At 38.3% G+C, this 23,853-nt stretch overlaps 2 protein-coding genes across 2 annotated transcripts in view; one reads left to right on the plus strand and one right to left on the minus strand.

Moving 5' to 3' along the window:
• Positions 1–24: 24 nt before the first annotated feature.
• Positions 25–17,860, plus strand: LOC144662551 (protein O-mannosyl-transferase TMTC4-like). Its single transcript, XM_078523388.1, has 18 exons — positions 25–736; positions 2,892–2,979; positions 3,750–3,859; positions 4,725–4,826; positions 5,649–5,819; positions 6,993–7,195; positions 8,775–8,949; positions 10,347–10,403; positions 10,532–10,603; positions 10,891–10,970; positions 11,662–11,713; positions 12,449–12,504; positions 13,662–13,725; positions 14,120–14,197; positions 15,206–15,320; positions 15,677–15,789; positions 16,936–17,005; positions 17,467–17,860. Exons 1-18 carry the CDS (start codon positions 128–130, stop codon positions 17,622–17,624), a joined length of 2,373 nt encoding a protein of 790 aa, XP_078379514.1. The 5' UTR covers positions 25–127; the 3' UTR covers positions 17,625–17,860.
• A 1,251-nt stretch (positions 17,861–19,111) lies between these two features.
• LOC144662615 (uncharacterized) overlaps positions 19,112–23,853 on the minus strand; it is a 13,486-nt gene continuing 8,744 nt past the window's right edge. The window contains exons 7-11 of the mRNA XM_078523467.1: positions 23,751–23,801; positions 23,102–23,180; positions 21,624–21,773; positions 20,270–20,332; positions 19,112–19,702 (exon numbers count right to left, since the gene is read on the minus strand). Coding sequence (XP_078379593.1) covers positions 19,597–19,702; positions 20,270–20,332; positions 21,624–21,773; positions 23,102–23,180; positions 23,751–23,801 — 449 coding nt within the window. The 3' untranslated portion in view covers positions 19,112–19,596. The remainder of the gene's footprint in view (positions 19,703–20,269; positions 20,333–21,623; positions 21,774–23,101; positions 23,181–23,750; positions 23,802–23,853) is intronic.

Consider the following 23,853-nt stretch of genomic DNA (forward strand, 5'->3'; position numbering starts at 1 on the left):
ATAACCCCGCCAGGCAGGTGTGGGTAAAAAACATCCATACGCGCTTTGTTTGAAAATGGTGCGTTACACCCGCTGGAAATTAGGTTAAAAATATTGACTCAAATTAGCTCAAGAAGAAACCCGTTCCATGGCATCCAGGCACAGGGCAAATGGCTACAAACTGCGAAGAAGAACTGCAAAAGATTTGGTTGGAGAGGAACGCGAGGTTTCAAATAATCTTGACTTTGTGACGAAAGGCGACGAAATCGACAGTGATTTACCCGTTCCTAACTTTTCGTTTAATGTAGCATCTGTCATCGTTTGCTGCGTCTCTGTACTTTGTTATTTTAATTCATGCAAAGGTAATTTTGTCTTCGATGATTCGGAAGCAATCGTAGCTAACAAGGACTTGAAACCCGACATCCCGCTTGGGCAATTGTTTTTTCACGACTTCTGGGGCGCGAACGTGAGTTCAAACACAAGCCACAAAAGCTATCGTCCTCTTGCAGTATTGACGTTTCGATTCAATTATTGGCTGGCAGGAGGACTAAGACCCTGGGGATTCCATGTTATCAATGTCATGCTCCATGCTGTGGTGTCAATTTTGTGTCTGAAACTTTTTTCGATTCTTGTCAGTGGCAAAAATAGTGTCACAGTTTATTATGATAATGAAGTTACAAGAACTCAATTTCCGGCGCCTAAAGCAAGTTTGGTCTGCGCCCTTGTCTTTGCAGTCCATCCAATTCACACAGAAAGTGTAAGTATAAATATTTTTTCTCTTTTTTTAACCGTTAATTTTATTTCTTTGACCTTGCTTTGAGAGCGTTTGGTAATTTTGACATTTGATTATTATTTAATGTTATTTTCTTCCATGCCAAATTTGTAGCAGGTAGGTTCATTGTATTTGATTACCCGAATGTTTAAATTTTTAATGGTTTCAAAGTTAATTCATGAGAGTTACTTTATTTTAAAGTTGATTGTTTTCTCCTGCTTCAGAAATTAATTTTTTTACACTTGGTCTCTGTGTGGCAAGACCAATATATTTTTTTATTAAATAAATATTATTGTTTAAATAATTGTTTTGTATGTTATAACATGAAATAATTTTCTTGTTGTCAATATTGATGATTTACAGCCAATCCCTAGGTATTCAAATGATAAAAGTGAAGGTGGCAAAGGGTATTTTCACAAGCTGTGAAATATTTTTGCCTTGACTAGGAAATGACTATTTTACTTCTGACCCAATATTGATTTAATCACTGTAAGTTCGTGAGTTGCAAATTATTTTCCATGAAATGAAAATCAGTTTTTTCCATGAACTATGTCTTTGGGGGCGTGAAGTTTAGCTATGTGAAAGATCATTGTGAAAAATGAAACAACAGGTTTTATTTGCTATGAACAAACAGTACATGTAACGACATGTTGACACACCCCTCCCCTGACCTCCTCCTATTTACCACCCTCAAAAATGCAGTAGTCATGGTGATGAAATTAATAAAAGAAGCAAGAAATCTTGTTGCAAATGTCCACCAACATAGTGACAATGTCATCATGTTTTTATTTTTTATTTTATATGTCATCATGTTCAAACCACAAACAATACCATAAAAGCTCTTATGTATCAGTCAATTCCAAGCAAGATCATCCTCGCGGGCAACCCCCAGTCATTTGACCGTTACTGAGGCCCAGATAGTGGAGAATTTGAATGAACAGAAGCCTGGATGGTAGGGCAATTTACCGTCAACAAAATGTGTCATAAACTCTAAAACGCTAGCAAGCTCAAGTGTGTGATATTAGTATTTGGTTACGTTTATGTAAAGTAGTTTCAACGTATCTTTTTCCATTAAAATCGGCTCATTAACAGGGCATGAGTGTCCGTTTTGACCTGGCGTTAACAAGAAAACCCAACTCACAATGACATTTCAGCCCCGACCGGTGGGGCATTTGACCATGCAACTGGCGCACATAGTGGGGAATTTGACAGACATTTTGAAAAAAAGTCAAATACCTGGGGGGTTGCCTGGGGGGCATGATCTCACTTGGAATTGACTGATACATTAAGCCCTTATAAACAGCGATTACCGGTACATAGAGGATAATACATGATTGCGCGGAGATATGACATTTATCTTCGAGTGTTCAAATCGATAGCTCATGAGTGAGCGCAGCGAACGAGTGAGATATCCGTTTTGAACACGAGAATATAAATTTCATATATCCAAGCAACCATGTATTATTCTGTTTATTATAAAATCCTACTAATAACGATGTTTTTGACAATTTTCCGAAGATTTCCGACCATTTTCCGAAGATTTCAGAAGATTTTCAAAATGTTGTCTGAAGGTCGTACAAATGTTTCCAAACATTTTGCGAACTTTTCCGATAATTTCCAAAGTTTTCTGAAGATTACCAAAGATTGCCGAAGAAGATCTGAAGATGTTTCGACTTCATATCGATAAACTTTGGCTCGTTGAGCATTAAAACATTAAAACAAACATGGCAAACTCCGCGAGCTGATTGGTCAAAATGATACCACACATGTGTGATACCATTTTTATCGATTTGCTACCACTCGCTAAAAACACTGCAGTTTATATAGTAAAAAATGTTTTGAAATTAGGTTTCAGCAACTGGAAGAGTAGGCGGCTGTAGCAGTGCCAAGCTTGTTTGTCATAAGCTGATTGCTATGACCAGAGTAACCGACGACATATAATCAAGTAGTCAACTCAGTGTAGCAGTTGCTGGCTTGTTTTAAAAACCCTGAATTAATCCCTGTAGAATTTTGCTTTTTTGATAAGGCATCCTGCTCTATTAAGCCCTCCACCCCTCCCTAGTTTGGTAAAACAAGAACACACATGAACAGTAAAACTAATTATTACAAAGTCATAAACTACCTTTTTTTGTCTTTTTAGGTTTCTGGTTTGGTTGGTAGGGCTGATCTTCTGGGTGCACTCTTTTTTATTCTCTCATTTCTGTTTTATGGAAGATGCTGTGTTGTTGGTGAGTTATTAATTTACTTTGTTGGTGAGTTACTAATTTAATATTGTGCTTCCTTGTTACATGCAGTTGTTAAGTTGATAACTTATTCCTGTCACTAAAACTGTAGGATTCCAGATTCAATTCTATTTGTAAGTTCTAAGTTCTAAACATTTTATAATATATAAATATCATTATATTAATTTTCTGTGTAGTGCACAGTGACTACCTAAAAACCCATGTTTTACTGTAAGTAGCCCGAGGAAGGGGGAACTCCCTATAAAGGCCTTTACGGTGAAGCTCCGCCCTAAAGGGGCCCCTTTTTTCAGCCTTCAGGTATATGAAAGGGAAGCCATTTCCCAAGTTTAGGTATATGAAAGGATATGGAAATCTGTCATTTACAGTGTGTAGGTATTTAAAAGGGCCCCATGTTTAATTAAAATATTTCGAACAGACGGAATTTATGGCTGTATTATTTTAATAATTATTTATTAAGCGTTACATGAAATATGAAAGGAGTACCTTTTTTTAGTAAAATTGAGGTATACAAAAGGGGTACAATTTCTGTCAAAATGGTATATAAAAGGGTAAGGGGTTAGAGCTTGATAACCAAGAGTAAAATTGAAACACAACATATACAACAGGAATATTGTTTCAATTAAACTCATGGCATGCAGTTGTGTTTAAAGTTTGCCTGTATAGAAATGGCCTGAAAAAAAAAATTGGAAAAAAGTATGGAAAGCTGAAGAGGTATTACTGCACGTGTCTTTAATGTTTTAATGTACTTTTTATAGATTATGATGACAATGGATCCCCTGATAAGTTGCCATGGAAACATCTCACGCTAAGCATGGTATTTTGCTGTATGGCAATGCTTTGTAAGGAGCAAGGAATAACTGTCCTGGTAATATTATGTAGCCAGTCAAAAAGCGATAATGCAATAGCAACATTTGTTAGCTTATATCTTGTGAATGACATAGTTATTAAAACATCATGTTTTATAAAAAGATAAAAATATTAGGTTTCCAAATCAAATTGGGAGTAAATTTAAAAGTGTTGGTTTTGGTGGAGGAATGAAGAACCCAAAGGACCCCCTCCCCCAGTACAAGGATGAGAACGAACAGCAAACTTATTAGCCCCCATAATTATGAACCTGTCCCCAAATGATGCTGTCTGGTCTGGGAATTGAATGCCACTGTGTCATTCTTGCTTCCCAATTATAAAGCCTCTGGCGGGTCCTTTGGACTGAATTTTTAATATTTGAATACCATAAAATTCTGGTAAATAAGCCTCTCCCTGCTTATAAGCCAGCATGCTTATAGACCCCTTATACTTGGAAACAAAAAAATACATCTGGTTATAAGTCCCCCCTGGATATAAGCCCCCCTCTGCTGGATGACAGTACTGAACAGGGCTAAATATTGCTTTATTATAACTTTTTAATTTAAAAACGTATTGCTATCACCATTGCCGAAGCTCTTTTTGAAAAGGTTTTTTTTTTATTCCGCTTATAAGGCCCCCGGATATAAGCCCCCCTGTTTATAAGCCCATTCAAAACCCCTAATGATGTTGTATAAGCTCAGGGCTTATAACCAGAATTTTCAGTGTCTATTTTAATCAGTTTATGAATGTTTTTGTGATTGGGACCAGGGGCTCTTAACATGCATAGGAATATCCAGTCAATGTAAAATGAACTCCACTCAAAATGTTTTTACTGCTTTTTGCATTTTTGTTGCCTAATCCAGAGTCTGTCACCTTTTACCTTGCAGGGAATCTGTTGTGTGTATGATGTCATAGTAGCATGTGAAGTTGATCCATTAATGCTGTTAACAAAAATTGTTACAAAAGAGGTCAAAAATGGAGGTTTAAAGGTACATTGCTAAAACGTAATGGGTGACTCAGTGTCTATTTATTGGAAGTGCCTGGGGGCCGTGCAGCAGTTCAGTACAGTAATTAGTAGAGTGTTTATGCATGTCCGTCCAGGACCATGCATCATTTAGTGTCCCTTTGTGTGAGGTGTTCCCATACTACAATTAGTAGAGGGGACTTTTCCCCTCAGCTACTACAGTTTGACACAATAATAAAGTTATTATTATAATTATTATTATACTAGCATATTTAACCAAATGCAGTACCCTCAGGTGGACAGGAACATAAATAACTCAGTGTTCCCTAAATGGAAAGCATTGCTGAACTGATGTTCAAGTCAGTATCATGGGCCAGTAATGCATGCAAAAAGCTACATCGAAAAGAATTTATTGGCAGGGCTCAAAAAAGTCCCCTGGGCAAAAAACTTCTCATGCTCACTTGTCCAGGCAAGTGATCCAGTGACTCAATCGTAAAAAAGGATAAGCATTATAAGATAAGCAAAGATAAGCAAAGTTTGAGAGCTGCTCCGATAGGGCAAGCTAGAAGTTTTTCTTTTCAATTCCTGATTGCATGTGTACATGTATGATACTAGAAAAAATAATATTCTTAGTAGATCATGACTCATTCCATCAGAAGGGTGTTCTCATTTTAAAGTATATATTAATGTACACTGTAAACAGTAGTGCTCATGTATGGACAGGAATAACTCTCACCATGCGAGAGGTACTGCACTTTAAAGTGTCCCAAAGTAGAAACTCAACTTTATAAGAAATTATTTTTATTTGTTAGTATTTTTTAACTGGTAGATCTTATCCTTTTTACAGCAGAAAGATGAACCACGTGTCTGGATACAGCATCTCATTTGTCGTCAAGTAGTCCTGTTTCTCACAGGCATTGTTCTTCTGCTTGGTCGTTGGCACATCATGGGCTCATCACCTCCGGTTTTTCAAGTGGTTGATAATCCTGCGTCATTTGAGGAGTCTCTTATTGTGAGGGTAAGCAACACTCTGCTCACATGAACAAAGCTTACACAGGTTAAAATGCTCTTTAGTTATACTTTGTACTCTCAGTAGTGGCCAAACTGATCCTACAATCTCAAATAATGAAAAAAAATACTGCTAAAAAGCTTTCATTTAATGAATGTTCACACGTAAGGGTTTTATCACCAGAGATAAAACTAAGAACAGTCTTGAACAGGTGAGATTACTGCTCAATAGCTTTCAGGTGAACTGACACACACTGGGTTTTCATTTACAAACATTAAACATTATAAATGCCTTGTACAGCATAATAAGCAGTACTGCATAAATGCAAAACGGAGAACAACCTTGCACAGCACAGCAAACAGATGAAAATACTGTTTAAACAGCTTTTCTGATTTGAATGATTATGTACACTAAGATTTCATCCATAGTTTCAAGAGTTTAAACGATCTTGAACAGCACAATTATAATAATTAATAATAATCAATTTTATTTAGACCAGCCACGAAAGTATTTAACAATTTACACGTTACGCAATTGGGAATGCTTACGCGATGTAAGGCCAGATTGCACCATCATTTTGACGCTAGCGGGACTTCGAACGCGATGTTCGACGAGTTAGCTTTCACCGAAAGGTCTCTGAAGAGTCTCTTGGCGGAGACGAAACATGCGTGTCAGACCAGCCACGAAAGTATTTAACAATTTACACGTTACGCAATTGGGAATGCTTACGCGATGTAAGGCCAGATTGCACCATCATTTTGACGCTAGCGGGACTTCGAACGCGATGTTCGACGAGTTAGCTTTCACCGAAAGGTCTCTGAAGAGTCTCTTGGCGGAGACGAAACATGCGTGTCAGACCAGCCACGAAAGTATTTAACAATTTTATTTAATGAGGGTAAACACGTGACAGTAAAAAACTGAAAAACCAGCGGCCCTCTAATATATAGTACAATTAGCAGACTGCATGGAAGAACTGCTTACAGCTTTTACTTGATTGGGTAGTTTGGTCACACACTCTAAGGTTTCATCCATAGGCACAAAAGCTACAACCACCTTGTACAGCCTATGCATAGATCTCTTTCTCCCCTGCTTTAAATTAATATCTGAATTCACTTCATTTGGAGACACCTTCAGGTTTAGCTTGTTGAAACTTTGTTCACTGTAATGTGTTTCTCTCCACAGGTCATCAACTATAACTACCTGTATGCTATCAATGCCTGGCTGCTGATTGTACCACAGTGGTTGTGTTTTGATTGGTCAATGGGATGTGTACCATTAATCAAGTCCATCTTTGATCCGCGCATGCTCTGTGTTGTTGGTTTGTGGGCGGTTTTGCTCGCGCTCCTCGTCTACTGCGTGTGCGGGAAGAGTTTACAAATAAAACGGTATGCTGTAATGAAATGTTGAGATTTATTAATTTTAATATTACTCTAAGACAGGTTGTTTGAAAAGAGATTAACACTAAGCTGGGTTTAAACGTTGAGGTCCACTTTGGCCTAACTACAGGTTTTCCCGCCAGTTCGACTAGAAAAGTTCAAAGGAATTAAAAAGGTGGCTACAATGGGTTAGCAGATTACAAGCACACTTAGAAAAGTCAAAGAAAGTGTCAGTTAATTACCTGAAACGAGAGAGATTGTTTTATCACATTTCCCAGAAAGTTGAAAATACAACGTGAAGCGGAGAATTTTTGTCGAATTTCAAGGTGTTTGGAAATGGGATTAAACAGTCTCTCAAGTGTTTGATATATCTTCTTAATCGAGACTAAAACAACGGAGAAAACGGAGAAATAAAATCTTAAAAATATATGCTAATTAAGATCAGATTTCCAAACCACCGTCACGGTTCCGATTTCCTCTGTTTTCAGAACTAGATGAATTATTAATGAGTTTGAGAATGGTTAAGACGGAATCCACTAGGAAGTCGAGTAATATTTATTAAAGTTGGACAAAAATCAATTTCCAGGATAATTTAAATCCTATTGCGTTATTTCCTACCCTTAATAAAAGGTAAAGATGTAAGTAATTATCCGTGATGAAACCAACAACAATTTCTTATCAGAGTCTGAGAAAATGAATTTCAAAGTTCACAAGGTATGGGCAAAATCTCACGTGTAGCCATTTTGTAAATTCGTCTTAAGCGATTCAGTGGAATTCAGCGGAACTTCAAAATGTGTTTTCGATGTGTGGTGTTGTTAGAAAAGATTTCTTTTGATAAGATATTTGAAGCAGTAACAAAAAAGTTTGCAATAAGGTGGAAATAATTCTGGTACAACAATTTCTTATCAGAGTCTGAGAAAATGATATTTAAAGTTCACAAGCTATGGGCAAAAGCTTACATCTTTTAAGCGATTCAGTGGAATTCAGCGGAACTTCAAAATGTGTTTTCGATGTGTGGTGTTGTTAGAAAAGATTTCTTTCGATAAGATATTTGAAGCAGTAACACAAAAGCTTGCAATCAGGTGTAAATAGTTTTGGTACATAATTTTGTCCAATAACTACTCGAAGTCCTGGCGGATTTCCTCTTAACACAAACAAAATACTAGTGTTAGAAGCGAAAAAACGAGTACAGATTGTAGTGGTCAAATTAAAAGTTGATTTCTGCTGAAGACAATAGCGTGAGTTGGCTATTTACATTTGTGCAAACGAGGAGTTAATGGAGCTTTGTCACGGTGTTTTAAGTCATTTTGTGATTAGACTTAAAACCTCAAAGTAGCAGTTTTCTAACGTAGAAAAACAGCAATGGAGTAACAATAACCCGAAAATAAACAAGGTTGGTTTCGACTGACGAAGATTAAGACAGATTACAAATTGTCAACTTAAAAAATTGGCCCTCCTTTTCAAGAGGCGTTGTCTGTGACGTACCCCTTTAAATTTAGGACAGTTCGACTTTTGAATGTCAACTTTGTCACACCAGCTTCCTGGAAGACAATTATCCTTGATAACGTTGCTTTTATATTTTTGTTAGGATCTTGACCATGGGTCTCGCTTTAGTGGTTGTTCCGTTCCTTCCTGCTTCAAATATCTTCTTCACTGTTGGTTTTGTTGTGGCTGAAAGAGTGCTGTATCTCTCCAGTATTGGTTCCTGTCTCATCACTGTAATCGGTTTTACGTTACTGAGCAAGAATCGCACGGGGAAGAAGGTAAGCAATATGTACATCTGCCACAATGTTGGATTATAAGGCTAGCTTTCACTAGTCGTAATCGCAGTCGTAAGAGCGCTTACGACCTAGTAAAAATCTGAAAATCGGAGTCATAAGCAGAGTCAAGCTCGACGGAATCGGAGTCGGAATAATCAGAACGTTTCATTTTCTACTGATCCCGCTTATGACTCCTTCGCTTATGATCCAGTGAAAACTAGATTGACTGAGTCTCAAGCAGAAGCGGAAGAACAAACCAATCACAATGTAACTCTCAGGCCCTCCGAGTGCTTCCTTTCTGCTTGCGACTCCGACAATCCTGTTTTCACTGGAGCATAAGCGACGGAGTCATAAGCGGAATGGAAACTCTGCTTAATCCGTCAGTTTGATTTTCACTAGATCGTAACACTCTGCGCTTCTGATTACGACGAGCCCCGACTCCGTCGCTAGTGAAAACCAGCTTTATAGAGTGCACTTTTCACCTCAAGCCTGAGTACAACTCGATAACTGGAGTCCCCAAAGTTAAAGGGATGAGTGTTGGGGCGAGAAAATTTCGTCAACTCTCATTTGGAAAGCTCTCTCAACTCTCGAGAAATTTTCGTCAACTCACATATACAATCTTAGGTCTACTGGCATGCCCTTATTGGACCATCCCAAGGGAAAGATGCTGTCAACATTGGGAGCTAGATCATTTTCAGTGGCAGCTCCGAAACTTTGGAATGTTCTACCTGTGGAGCTTCGTCAAGCGACATCACTTGACTGTTTCAAATCTCAACTTAAAACTTATCTTTTTAAGAAGTATTTTTATAATCTATAACTTTATTTTTATTTTCATAAGATGTAAAGCGCTATTGATCAGAACATGAAAATATGCGCTATATAAATTAGCAAATTATTAAATTATTATTATTATTGGCTATCAGCGCTTGACAAAAGAACTGACAGTATTCAAGAGTTAATGCTATCTGCCTGCCAAACAGTGGAAAATATCTCATCGACTCTCGCATACTATCTTTAGTACTTTGCCTATTGTTATGGTTGCATTTTTGGAAGACAAAAGCGCTTTTGTTTTTGATCTTCTTTAAGTTGTGTTTTCGGAAATTGCGTTCGACCTACATTCGGGCATGATCGGCAAATTCTCGTCAATGACATTCTATTACTAAGTAGGGGCAAGAGGGGGAATAAAGCTAAACAAACGACAGTCACCGGGGGTGAAATGCAACCCAAAGGTTGATACAGTAAAATTTGCCTGGATTCAAATTTCACGAGAGCGCACGAGAGTCCATGAAAAACGGATGGGACTTGGCAGTCAACTTTCGTTGTTTGTTCCCAGTAATGTGCACCTTTTTTTCTAGCGCGAACAGATTCATAAATAATGTGATTTTTTCCATGTTCCTTAGGTGTTAGGATTCGGTATCGGCTTGCTTATAGCTTTGTATATGGCTCGAACAATACAGGTAAGACACGACAAAATGTTTTTGAACTGTTCAATTCGTTTACTTTGAAAGGACTAAAATTGACCAGCTTCTTCTCTTGTTCTTCTCAAACGATCTTCATTTAAACTGAACTATGATTCTTTGTTTAGAGATCATCTGAATGGGTTGATGAGGACACATTATTCACCTCTGGGATGTCAGTTTGTCCGCTGAATGCTAAGGTAACGGAATGATTTTTTAACTTTTGAAACAAGTTACATTGTTGAACCCTGACTCTCAGACACCAGATTTCATCTCGAAGTTTTTAAAGGAACTGTGTCACGGATTTAAGTCAAACTTAGGCATATTAAGAAAAATTACAACCAAATTGAGTGAAATACTAAAATATAACCACTTAAAACAGTGAAGGAACATTTTAGTAACACAGCAAATACAAAGGAAGGTACGAATGGAGCGTATTATCAAAATTTTTGAACTACATCTGAGCTCTTTTCTCTCCCCTCGACAGGTTCATTACAACATTGCCAAAGTACGAGGTGAAAAGGGACAAGTCGAAGTCGCGGAGACGTTTTATAGAGAAGCGATCAGGTAGACATGTGTAGGAATGCATCGGCTGTAGCAGCCTTTTCCTATCACCACGTTCGGGTAGCAAAAACGGGTACCATACGAGGATCTATCGATTCGTCTAATTAAAAAAAAAAAATCCGGGGCGGTGGTCGTTACTTTTGAGGAAGGGAGTCATTTTTTTCTGAACTTTACAAGGTTCAAGTCGGGTTTTTGTAGCATGAAAAGACTAGGAATACTGCTACTCCCCCTCAATGGGATGCTAGTCCATTGCAGGGTTACCCCCAGAATTCTCTCAGGGGACCCCAACAACTCACCGGTACCATTTATACCTTTTGGTAAAGAGAGTCACTGTCTGTAAGAGTCAAAATGTATTGCCCAAGAACACGCACAGGTCTCGAATAATTGCAACATTAGACGCTGGTGTGAACTGCCCTTCTGTACAGTAGAATCCCTGATTTCTGGAGCCTCCGGGGAAACGAAAATTGCTTCGAGAAATCGGAGGTAAAATTACTGAGAAGCACTATCCAAGGGGAAAAGAAAATTGCTTCGAGAAATCGGGGGTAAAATTACAGAGAAGCATTATCCAAGGGGAAAAGAAAATTGCTTCGAGAAATGGAGAGTTTCGAGAAACTAAGGGCTCAAGAAATCGGAATTTCACTGTATTTTTAAAATCAATTCGTTTGCTTTTTTTGACCTCATTTATTTCTAACAGATTGAATCCAAGATATGACCAGGCTTTGAATAATCTGGGAAACCTAATAAAGGTAAAGGTTAAATGTTATTTAATTGACATATTTTCACAATTCTACGCGACCTTTGAGATTAAGCCTGTAACAACCCTTTTGAGAACTCTGCACTCTTGCAAACGTTGCAGTTAAGCGCCCCGTTGCATCGTTCTCTACAGTTTTTATTGTAAGGGACTGTGTCACGGCTGAGTTAAGTTTATTTTATTAAGTTTTGTCAAATAGTCGCTATGGAACTTGATGTTTGCCATGAAATCACTACTGTGGATCTAAATGAAAAAATCATAGCTTCATTTCAACCAAATGTGTTACAAGGTCATTATTATTTAAAGTTACAAGCAAACAAGATTAACTTCGAAAATTGGTCAGCCCAACAATATTTCAAAAACCCATATCGCAATCCGTTTCAATCTTCGTCGCTTTTGGCCATCCGTACCTTTTTTTTGTATTTGGTGTGTTATTGAAATGTTTCTTCACTGTATTGTCTAGGATTATTTTTACATTTCAACGAATTTAAAGGTCATTTTCCATGACTAAATTTAGCTTAAATACGTGACACAGTTCCTTTTATCTCTCTCAAACTACGCCAAACTTCGCCAACATCTACGAAGGTTTCACAGTTTCTTATTGAACAAAAACACTCAAACGTTTTCGGAGTACATCTTTGAAGATTTACCATTTGCTCGACTTCTTGTGTTTGTAATTGCAGACAATAGGAGACGTGGGTCTTAAGGCGTTCTTTTGCTTTCTTTTAAGGATAATGGAAGATATCACGAAGCAGAGGAACTTTTAGAAAGAGCAGTGGAAATTAAGTATGTCTTACTTACACTTTTTACTCTTTCTCAGTTAAAGCGTTCAGGCCTAGGTCCTAGCGAGTTAGTACAGTTCTATCGTACCTGCATCCGCCCTATCACTGAATATGCCTGTCCAGTTTTCAATGACAGTCTACCTGCGTATCTTTCTCGTAAGCTAGAAGCAGTGAAAAGAGGACGATGCGCATCATTTTCCCGTTTTTTACGTATGAAGAAGCGCTCGACAAGGCAAGTCTAGTCACTCTGTCGGGTCGAAGACAAGCCCTGACGGAAAAATTGTTTAACCCTAAAGTAGGCTGAGGAATTTACGCCCCCACGGAATCTTAGTAGTTATAACCTCAGAAAGTCACGCCAGTTTAACCCTGTTTTTAAGACTTATAGATTTAGAAATAGTTTTATTGTCTCTAATGTACTTAAGTTTGATTTTAATCACTCTTGTATAGTTTTTTAATTTTTTACATTTTATCGTTAGTTTTTATCGCTTTATAAATTTGTAAATATGACGTAATTCAACCTTCTAGGTTGCGAAGTTGTATTAATAAACTATCTATCTGTCTATCTATCTACATGTTAAAATGTTCTGATTGTATAGACTGTCGTTTATGCTTTCTTCATGTAGTCAGCAAGACGAAAATACATGAAAGGGATTTTGTTCTTTCTTTTTCGAAAGGTTATTCCCCTGAAATAGAACTGAACATAGATTTGCATTCAAACTTTTCCTGTTGGTTGTTTACCTTAAAGGAAATTAAATTTACAAATAAAACTGGGGGTACCATATTCGTTTAGGAGCAGGAAGACCTTGTATATCCCGAATACTGGCAAAGTACACGTTTCCGGTGATAAATAATTTTTCAAACATTGAAATTGAACTGTATTCATTTTATAAAAAGAAGTTGATCGTTGCACTCAAAATACGAGAAAAAAAATGATAGGTCAGCATACTCGTTTACAAGAAAACGACGATCCTTTTCTCTCGCGACGAAAGCCGCATAGAAAAAGAACCGCCATTTTGTTTGTGCGCGCGCTAATGGCGCATAAAATTCTGCGCAGTAAGGAGGCGCAATGCAAAACAGGGGAATGACCTTAGAAAGAAAAAAAATGAATCTTAATGAATAAATGTGTTGTATATGTTTTAACTGATGATTTATTGTGAACAGCAATAACTTTGCTGCTGGTTGGATGAACTTAGGAACTGTCAAGGCAGCACTCCACAAATCTGATGTAAGTAGTTAGAACAATTGTAAACGATTGTAGTATCTAATCATGCAGTAAGCTTTTAGCGTGACTTTTTTTAGATGTAGCTCCAACCGTGACATATTGTAGATCTTAGCGTGACTTACCTTAGCCGCTAATATTGCGCGACTTGTAGCCTCTAGTGTGGCCTAATGTACATATTCCGTGGGCTACTGTGGCTTCTAGCATGGCTTATTGTTGCTCTCCTTGTTGTTTCTTGCGTGACGGTGATCCATTGTTGGTAGCATTATTACTCCAATAACGTGTCATATTTTAGCTCCTGGCGTGACTTATTGTCTTACCACAGCTGTGAGAGTGCAGTTTATTGCGTGACTATTGTAATGTACGGTACTTTGTTCACACAGATTATTCATTTTTTCAGGAAGCCGAAAAATGCTATAGCAATGCGATACAACACAGACGAATATATCCAGACGCATTCTTCAACCTTGGAAATTTGGTAAGACCTGAAAAAAAAAAAACCTCAATTGAATAAACAAGAAGTTAAGCGAACGTATTTTGCCAGTCCGTTGACCGTTCGAAAAGGTTATATAGAGGTTCCACTGTAAAAGGATTACATTATTGGAGAGGGGAAGTGAATGAATGAATGAATGAATCACTTTATTTAAACACGATAAACTAATCAGCAGAGCTGGTGGGGTCGTGTACTTAAATTAGTTAATTACGGAATAAAATTTATATACATCCTTAAAATATCTAAACTATAAACTTCGTTTATCTATGTATATATTTACATTATATGCATGCTTCATTGAATTTCAGAGTTTAACTTATTAATAGTATTCGTAACTGTTAACTTTATGTTTTATGAGGGCTGCGGTGGAATCGAAATTCATTTTAGTAAAGTCAAATTTGGTTAATAATTGCTTGAATTCGTTTAAATGATCGGTCGATTTCTTTCTGGGTAGACTGTTCCACGCTATTGCTCCTCGGTACTTTATGGAGTTCCTAGTCATGTGGACTATAAACGATTAGATTGGGCGGTTCTGGGTCGAGCCTAGACTTGCACCAAGTCGCCCTCGCTAGTTCGAGCCCTGACCGGGATTATTGCACTGTGCTTTTAGGCGAGACATTTTGCCTACACATTGCTTCCCTCCACCCAGAGGTATAAACAGGTACCGAAGAATAAAACGCAAGGGTGTAATCCCTGTGATGAACTAGCCTCATCCCAACTAGGGCAGTAGAGAAATACTCCTAGCCGCTTCATGCTTTTGAAACCGGAAACCTAAAGTGTCGCTGGAGCCTAATTAGGCTCGAACACAGACGTCATAGTTAGGAGTAGGGCACAGAGTTCCCGGCGTTGTGGTCTGGCGTTGTTTTATGGGTTGGTGCCTCACATAGGGTTGACCTCATTGCGTCTTTCCCATTGGACAGAATTCCCCCCCCCCCCCCCAAAAAAAAAATTGCTATTCTAAATATGTATTCTAATTTTATCGCCTTTTTTCAGTACATTGATCAAAAGAAACATGAACAAGCCATCGCAGCTTTCAAAACAGCTGTCAATTTAAAGAATGATCACGTGGGAGCGTGGATGAATCATGCATTGCTTCTTGATAGGACAGGTACCGTTGACTGAAATTTTTATTTTTGTCAAACTAATGCCAAACGTGTGACAGACATGTAACCGGCACAAAGCGCGGGAAAACATGTAACCGGTGGCAATCTTGTAGAACATAAAGCCGGTGGTAAAGGCGGGAAAACTTGTAACCGGTGGTACGCGGGAAAGCCCGGGAAAATGTAACCTGTAGAAAGCCTTTTCGCGCAGGACAGAAAGCACGATAAAACACGTGCTTTAGTGTAAAGGTGCCGTGTCGCGTGACTCGACAGTTTTGTGCTTCTCTTGTGCTTCTTTCTTTGTTGTTTTATGGTTTAACTTTGCAAGTAGCCCATGACTATTTTTTTTTCTTTTTACCACTAGGTAACAGAGATGAGGCGATATCTGTGCTCACGGATGGCAAGAAGTACATTCCTAATGAATCAACGCTCTACTTTAACCTCGGTAACATGCTTGGACAGAAGGAAAGATTCCAGGTCAGCATGTTGTATTTAGGGAGCTACTTAAAGGGGCTGTGTTACGGCTGAGTTAAGTTTATTTTATGAAGTTTTGCCAAATATTCGCTATGAGACTTAATGTTTACGAAGAAATTATTTCTATGGATCTAAATGACAAAACCATATGTCTCAATCGAACGAGATTAACTTTGAAAACTGTTCAGCCCAACAATATTTCAAAAACACATATCGCAATCCGTTTCAATCTTCTTCACTTTTCAACATCCGTTCCCTCTTTTGTATTAACTGTGTTATTGGAATGTTCCTTCACTGTTTTGAGCAGTTATTTTTCTGTATTTCACCGGATTTGATGGCCGTTTCCTATGCCTAAATGTGGCTAAAATCCGTGACACAGTTCCTTCAACCCATGGAAAACATGATCTTTGAACATCTAAAGTAAGGTATAACCTTAATTTTGCGAATAGAAATCAAGCTATGGCTATAAATATAGATTTTTGGAAGACGCGCGGAAACAACTTCAAATTTTAAGCCTTAATTTATCAAGCTGCAATCCATTTTCATCCTAGCAGCCAAAGACGCTCGTCAACAGTTTCAGTGCTCTAATATAGCAATTTTTAATAAAAATTAACTATTAGTTTTAGGTTTCCTGCAAGACAAATATGAATTTTGGCTGTTCAAAAATATGGTAAAATCCGTTACAAAGCCCCATTAAAGGCCCGGTAATACGGGCAACATTTTTGTTCAACTTGTCTCGCAACATTGTTGCATTGCAAGTTGAACGAGTTGTTGCCCGTATTACTACCGCGAGCTCAACTTGTCTCGCAACAAATTTCGGTGTTGCAAGTTGCAGCAACATGTTGCACAAAATAGAACCGAGTTCTACTTTTTGCAACAATTTTTTTCGACTTGCAACACTGAAATTTGTTGCGAGACAAGTTGAGCTCGCGGTAGTAATACGGGCAACAACTCGTTCAACTTGCAATGCAACAATGTTTCGAGACAAGTTGAACAAAAATGTTGCCCATATTACCGGGCCTTAATAAAAGATTAAAAATCAGAATGTTATTCTGTAAATGAAACGTGCAGAGAAGAGGCATTGTTAATGTGATTTATTAACTAAGCAGGAATAAAACTCTGAGTATTAATCATTGTTGCGTTTCGCAGGAAGCCGAGAAAGAATTCATGAACGCTTTGGAACTAAACCCAAATTCAGCAGAAATTCATGGAAATCTGGGTAAGAATATCACTAAGTCTCTGTTACATTTGACAAATGACGACGCTAGTATTACAGCCATATATGGGTAGCGCGCGCATAAAAACACCCATATATGGGCATTTTTAATGCGCGCGTCGTTGTCAACTGACGTTCCCGTTCTCTAGCTAAATCCGTCTATTTCACTGTGAAAACGGCTTCGACGCAAGCATAAGCACGAGGATCCAAATTTTTCTTTTCTTGTGCTTGCGGTTGTGCGTTATGCCGTGTGAAAACGAAACACCGCATAAGCACAGACGTCTGGCCATTTCTGCCCAGTTAAAACACTCATAAACATCGTGTTCTTATGCTTGTGTTTATGTCGACGATCGTTTTCACTTGACACAAACTACTTTTGCTTGCGCTTGTGTTTGCGTCGCTTGTGAAAACCAGGCTTTTTAAACGTACATTTGAATTTCTAACCCTTCTTGTTTGTTTAACAGGGGTGTTATATCACAGATGGGGCAAACACGACCAAGCAGCAAAGTTCTACAAGAAGGCGCTAAAGCTGGATCCGCAGAGCGAAAACGTGTACGAGAACCTACAAAAACTTAAAAGAACAAAACGACTGCTGGCCAATGGAAAATCCAAAACAAAATAATAAAAAAGAGGAGACTTTTTACCTTGTTGTATATTTTTTATGCTTTTAAAAGTCAAAGAATGTAAAAATTCAAGGTCACTGTTTACGAAACGTGTTTAGCATTCAGTCAGTCTTTCGCGGCAATTATTTGCGAAGGGGACTGGTAGTGAGCTTGCTCGCTATTTTAATTCATGGCATGTAATGCTGTTTTATTTAAATGTTTTGTCAAATAAAACGAGATGAGCAATTCAAATAAATAGTCTTGGCTTTTTTCGACCTTCTTAGTATGGCCAGTCTTAATTTTACAACTAACACAACAGTCAAGAAAAGACAGCCAACTGGTCTGCCTTCCGCCAGTTGGGCTTTTTACCATGTTATGTTTACCTGAAATATTTGTTTCCTATTTGTTGTAATCCCTTAAAATACGAAGATGAATCAGTTGTAGGCGCGTCTCTTCGGATATTTTGAAAGGCCCTTTAAAAACTTTCTCGAACTCTTTATTAATTTCTTAAGTTAAAACAAAGAAAATGATAACCGTTAAGGTTTGGATACCCGGTCTTAATTAGCATAGATTTTTACGATTTTATTTCTTCGTAGTTCTTGTTTCGATTGAGAAGATAAACATATCAAACACTCGAGACAGTCTTTCATCGCCCATCCAAAAACAACTCAAATTTCGTCAAAAATACTCCGCAGCACGTCGTATTTTCGATTTTGGTGTTTGGATATCCCGATAAAACACTGTCCCTCGTAATTCATATATATTATAAAGAACACCTTTTCGTACGCTTTCCTACACTTTAACTCGTGAAAATCTATCCTTCTATATACCTCTAGAACTAAAATGGTACCCCTTTTAGGCAGCGCCTTCCTGTATAGTCCACTTTTATTTAGCAATCATGGTATGTAAAAATTGTTTATTTTACAATTGTACAAAAGGCAAGTCTTCTGCGGGAACAAGCGACATTTTTGACTACCGTAAGGGGAAAAGGGACCGTAGTAACCTGCGATCCCGCGAAAAAAAGAAAGGTCGGGGGGACCGTAGAAGGGGGTGGGGGTTATTAGAGACGGAGGGATTATTTCAAATCGTACATCAGTTAGAATAAGTATCAACAGAGAAAATAAGGGTTTTCTCTTGATATCAAAGAAATAAAGTGGACTTTTAAATGTCTTAGTGCAACTTACTGCAACGATATGTGATTAACTTACAATAATACGTATCTTGAAATGGTGGATGAACACCTTAACGGGCGTAAGCTTGCCTTGTTCATAATTTTCATCGTGATTGACCATGCACCTAGTATAGGTAGGGGAGGGGGCTTAATAACTTGTTTTATACCATGCCATAGAAAATACAGCCAATCAGAATACAGGAAAGCCGTTGTATATTGCGGTATTCAACCCAACCTTCCCTCGTGCGCTGCGTTTTTTCTGAAATTTTTTTTTTTGTTATAAAATATTTAATTTTTTTTTTTTTTTTTTTTCATTAAAAAAAAATGTAAGAGATGGAAAGGTGAGACTTTATTACGGTAATTTCATATAGCACTCTTAAAGTTTTCGATAAGTATCGGCGCGAACACTGGGCAGAACGCCATAAGTTGTCACGTGATCGTAGTGCATACAGTTGCACCATACAGTCGTCACCCAAGTTCTTTCCCAGGGCCTTCTCTGGCGTTCAAATCTAAGATGGCGGATATTGCCAACTACGACCTAAAATTAGTTTTACTGTGTAAGTAATGCGCATTATGTCTCTCAGAATGTCTCTGCAATATGTTTACTTGTTCTTTAATGGCGAAGAAGTAAAAAAGAGGGAATGCTGCAAAGGGACATACTCCTATCCCTGCTATGAGTAGATTTGGTACTCGTTGTAATTTTCGATGTCTGGCAGGCTCAAAATGAATCGGATCGTGTGGTTACATTTGACTTTTCTTCATCTGTGGCAGCACACGTGGCTCACATTATGGAAGGGGGAAGGGCAATGAAGGGTGACGATTTATTTCTTGTGGTTGATTTTCTGATGGATCATCTCCCTGAAGTCCGACAAGATTTTATTTTCTCTCTTGGATCTTTCCTCGTAGTTGAACATGGCCAACGCTCGCCTGAAAGATAACCACAAGAGGAAACATTAGGAAACATCTTCAACATAGCATTTGCTTATGACGTAGCCAATCTAAAAGCGCGAGTCTGCTTACGACTCCGTCAGTTTGATTTTCACTTGATCGAAACGTGCTGCGCTTCTGATTACGACGCCGACTCGGTCGTTAGTGAAACCAAAAGACGAAGAAGGAATCAAGAGTAAAATAAAATAAATAAATAAATAAGTCGACTTTGTTTAACGAGGGCTGCACGTAACAGTCTTGCAAGTGACAAACTTGTGGCCCTCGGATTCCGATCGAATTGGGATTTAGAAGTGTTGTTTTTTTTTGTGGAGGGAGGAAAACCTTGAGATCCCGGAGAAAAACCCTCGGAGCAAGGACGAGAACCAACAACAAACTCAACCCACATATGACGCCAGGTTCGGGAATCGAACCCGGGCCACATTGGTGGGAAGCGAGCGCTCTCACCACTGCGCTATCCCTGCTCCCCCTGCTCCCTCCTTAGGCAAACTACAATAAAATATACCTGCAGTAAATAAAGTTAGTAAACAGAAACAAAGAAAATCTTACTTCTCATCTGCACTGTAAATCTGGTTCTCTTTTCTCAGACGAACAGCCTCCATACGACGATGTCTGTAAAGAGAAGCGAGAAGAAAGCCACACATTTAAGTACAAAATAATGCAAACAAGCAGCTCTGATTTCCTTGCACCGTGTCCTTATGTCCTTATGCCCTAATAAACGACAATGGCCAAAATGTGACAAATGTTAGTGAAACGTTTGGGTGAAATTCACTCTGACGACACCACAGAAACGAATTGAAAGTAGCCTGTATTTCACTTCGACTTGCTTGCGATAGTTTGCTTGTGGTTAGCTTTCACGCCGGTTTGCGTGCGGTAAGCTATTATTAGTTGGTTAGGTTCAAGTTTCGTGTCGTTTTGTTTCTGACGACACGAATCTCCTACAGTTAATTTTGTTTTCCAAGAATATCAAGGGAAAAATTAACTGGTTTCCTGAGGGATCAGTCATTAAGTGTTTGTTATATAGCACGACATAGACTTGAAATGCGGGGGGGGGGGCCCCAAAAATGGCGCTCGTCGGTCAACATTCGCGGGCAACATTGTAATGTTACCCTTTGACGTCATAGATTTTGCAATGTTGCCTGCTCAGAGACTTTTGGCGGGAAACAGTTTTAATTGTTAGTTGTAATGTGACCTCAAATTAGCCAATAAGAGCGCGTGCTGTTGGGGAAAACCTTCTAGCTAAATAACAATAAAAACTAGTGGTAACCACAGGTAAGAAAGTGCGGGCCTCGATGCAGTTAAGAGAAGGTACTGGGAGGGAAGTGTTTTTATTACTGGAAAAGAATTTTCCGAGTAAGGTCGAGTAACGCGTCACGCTTAAGTCACGAATGTTTTTTATCGTTTCCTATTGCCGCGAACCAATCAGAGTTGTTTTTTTGATTGACAGTTTTGCGAATGAGTCGAGCACGCGGGTAAGAATTATTTTCCTCCGTCGGCAAACTCTTTCAGTGTTATTTCGAGTACCGTTTTGGAATCATTCGCTTTGCCGTAGTTTATTGTGATACAACACAGCAGATCTCCAGCAAATAAAACAACGTCTGCAAAACGTAATGTCTGCAAAACGTAATGTCTGCAAGACAGAAGCCTCGATCTAAGTACAACTTTATTTTTCGCATTCTATCGCTCTTGGAGACAAGATTTTTCTCTTCCGGTGTTATGACAAACTGTCTGATACACATTTTGCATTCCGATCGTTCTTAGTGGAAGAACAAAATTTTCAACTTCCGGTTTGCAGATAGCCTTTATAAACGTGGCGCGCACGCGTAATACGCAATCCGCGGTCACTGTCGAGAAGGAGCGGGCCTCTCTTGGGCCCGCAATTATCATTATTTGAATGTCTTACCTGCTTCCACTCATTACATAGCCTGAACTTTCGAAAGTAGCAATTTCATTGCTTGTGAGACCGATTTCGCCACGACGTGGGATTCGTTTTCCTTCCTTGACATACTGAGCCATGGCTTCACCTTCACCAGGTAACAACGCACCACCAAAACTAAGGACACAACAAAATACAGTAAAAATTCACGTATCAGAACCTAGATTTTTCCAACTTAGCCTCAATAGGTTCTTATAGAAATGGTATTTAGTGGGATTTTAGGCTACTTAGGTATTTAAATGGGTTCTTTATTTGACAATCAGCACAGATAACAAGGTACTACAGGGCATGTGTGATATGCAAAATATACTAGTTACACAACACTTTCTCGTGGTATACTTAACAATTATTCAACGAGCGCGCGTTGGATATGAGATGGTAGATAGCCAACTAGGCGCGTAGCGCCAAGTTGGCTATAACGATCTCATATCCAACAAGCACGAGTGGAATAATTGTTTTATTAAAAAACGCCCAAAAAATTGCAATATTTGAGCTCCCCAGCTGTTTCGTTGACGGGTATCGGCTACCATATTTGTGGCCAATGGTATATGAGCTCACATACCATTTGCCTGTTAACCAATCAAAACGCAGGAATTGCAATATACCATTGCTAGTTTTTAACAAAATGGAATATCCCACTTGTCACTTGTATTTTCTCGGAATACACATAAGTCTTTAAATACCATGCCATAGAAAATACGCTTACCATAGAGTAAATTTATTTTTCCAAAATACTAGCATGCATGTCTAAACTAAAATTTGTTTTCCGTATTTCCATCTGCGCCTTCATTTTTGTAAAATAAGAACCTATTGAAAATTTTAGGCTAAATAGGTTCTTATGAAAAGGGGGTTTAAAATGAAAATTTTAGCCTAACATGTTCTTAAATTTTAGGTGGGTTTTTACTCTTAACTAGTAGTAAGCGTCGTTTTCGATCGAGTGTTGTGAAAGCTAAACCACTGTAATCACTCTGGCCAATCACAAAGGGAATAAACAACCAAGTGAACCAATCAAAACTCGATGCAAATACATGTAGTCGGCTGAAGCATGAGAAAAATGTCTGTGAGTGAGTCACAATTGGTTTTAGTTAGTCTGAATGGTTGAGAAAGTGGCGTAAGGTTTTTAAACCAGATCAATACGCGTCCCAAAAAGCAAAGCCATTGAAGCATACGCGAATTACTTTCGACACTCAAGAAAAACTGCTCTCATAAACACTGCTTACACATAATTTGAGACACCGGACTCTCACCGACATGGCATCAACGAGGTTGGTTTAAATTGTAACAAACGTAGTATATTAATTCTGAGAGTTCAAGACTGAGTAGCAACTTAACAGAAAAACTGTCAGTAGAACATTGTACTAATCACAGCTCTAGTCAGAGCTAGAAGTATTATTACCGGTAATATTAATTTAAAGGTCAAGTGATTCAAACAAATATAGCCTTACTCTCTAAGTTCCTGGTTAGCTGCATCTTGCATGAGTGGCAAAGGTCCAACAACTGCATTGTCTCCTTCATTATCTTTGTCTGCAACACCACAAAGGTTTAAAAAAAAACAGTCAGTAATTAAGTAATCTTGTCTATTAGAGCAGCTTTCAATTGAGTGTCGTAAAACCAAAACCAAAGTAATTACTCTGGCCAATCACAAAGAACACATACAATCCAGTGAACCAATCAAAACTCAAAGAAATACATGTAGCTGGCACGAAGGGCGGGAAAACGTGTGCGAGTGAGTCACGATTGGTTTTGGTTTTACTCCTGATTGGCCGAGAAAGTGGCGCAAAATTTTTAAACCAATCACTAAGCGTAGTGAACGCAAAACCAAAGGAAACGCAAATTACTTTCGACACTCAAGTGAAAACCGCTCTATTAAACATGAGAGAGTGCTTCATCACAATTCCAAACACCGAGAATACAGTTGAAAACATAAACAAACAACGTTTATTAAATTTTGTACTGTAAATCACGAGAATAAAGTTGCAAGAATAAGAATAGAATTAAAAGAATTATGTAAGTTAAGTATAAAGTTATTAAATTAAAAAAATACAAACATTAACAGGTCACTGACTGTGTAACATTATCCATCCTATACTTTACCTTTTTTCTTTTCAATCCACGACTCTTGCCATTCCACATCAGCATCTTCTTCTACAAAAGGAAACCAAAAAAATTAACCATAGGACAGGGAACTTATAAGGTA

The sequence above is a fragment of the Oculina patagonica genome, chromosome 8 (assembly GCF_052425735.1).
Source record: "Oculina patagonica isolate OP01 chromosome 8, crgOcupat, whole genome shotgun sequence".
Taxonomy (NCBI): Eukaryota; Metazoa; Cnidaria; class Anthozoa; order Scleractinia; family Oculinidae; genus Oculina; species Oculina patagonica.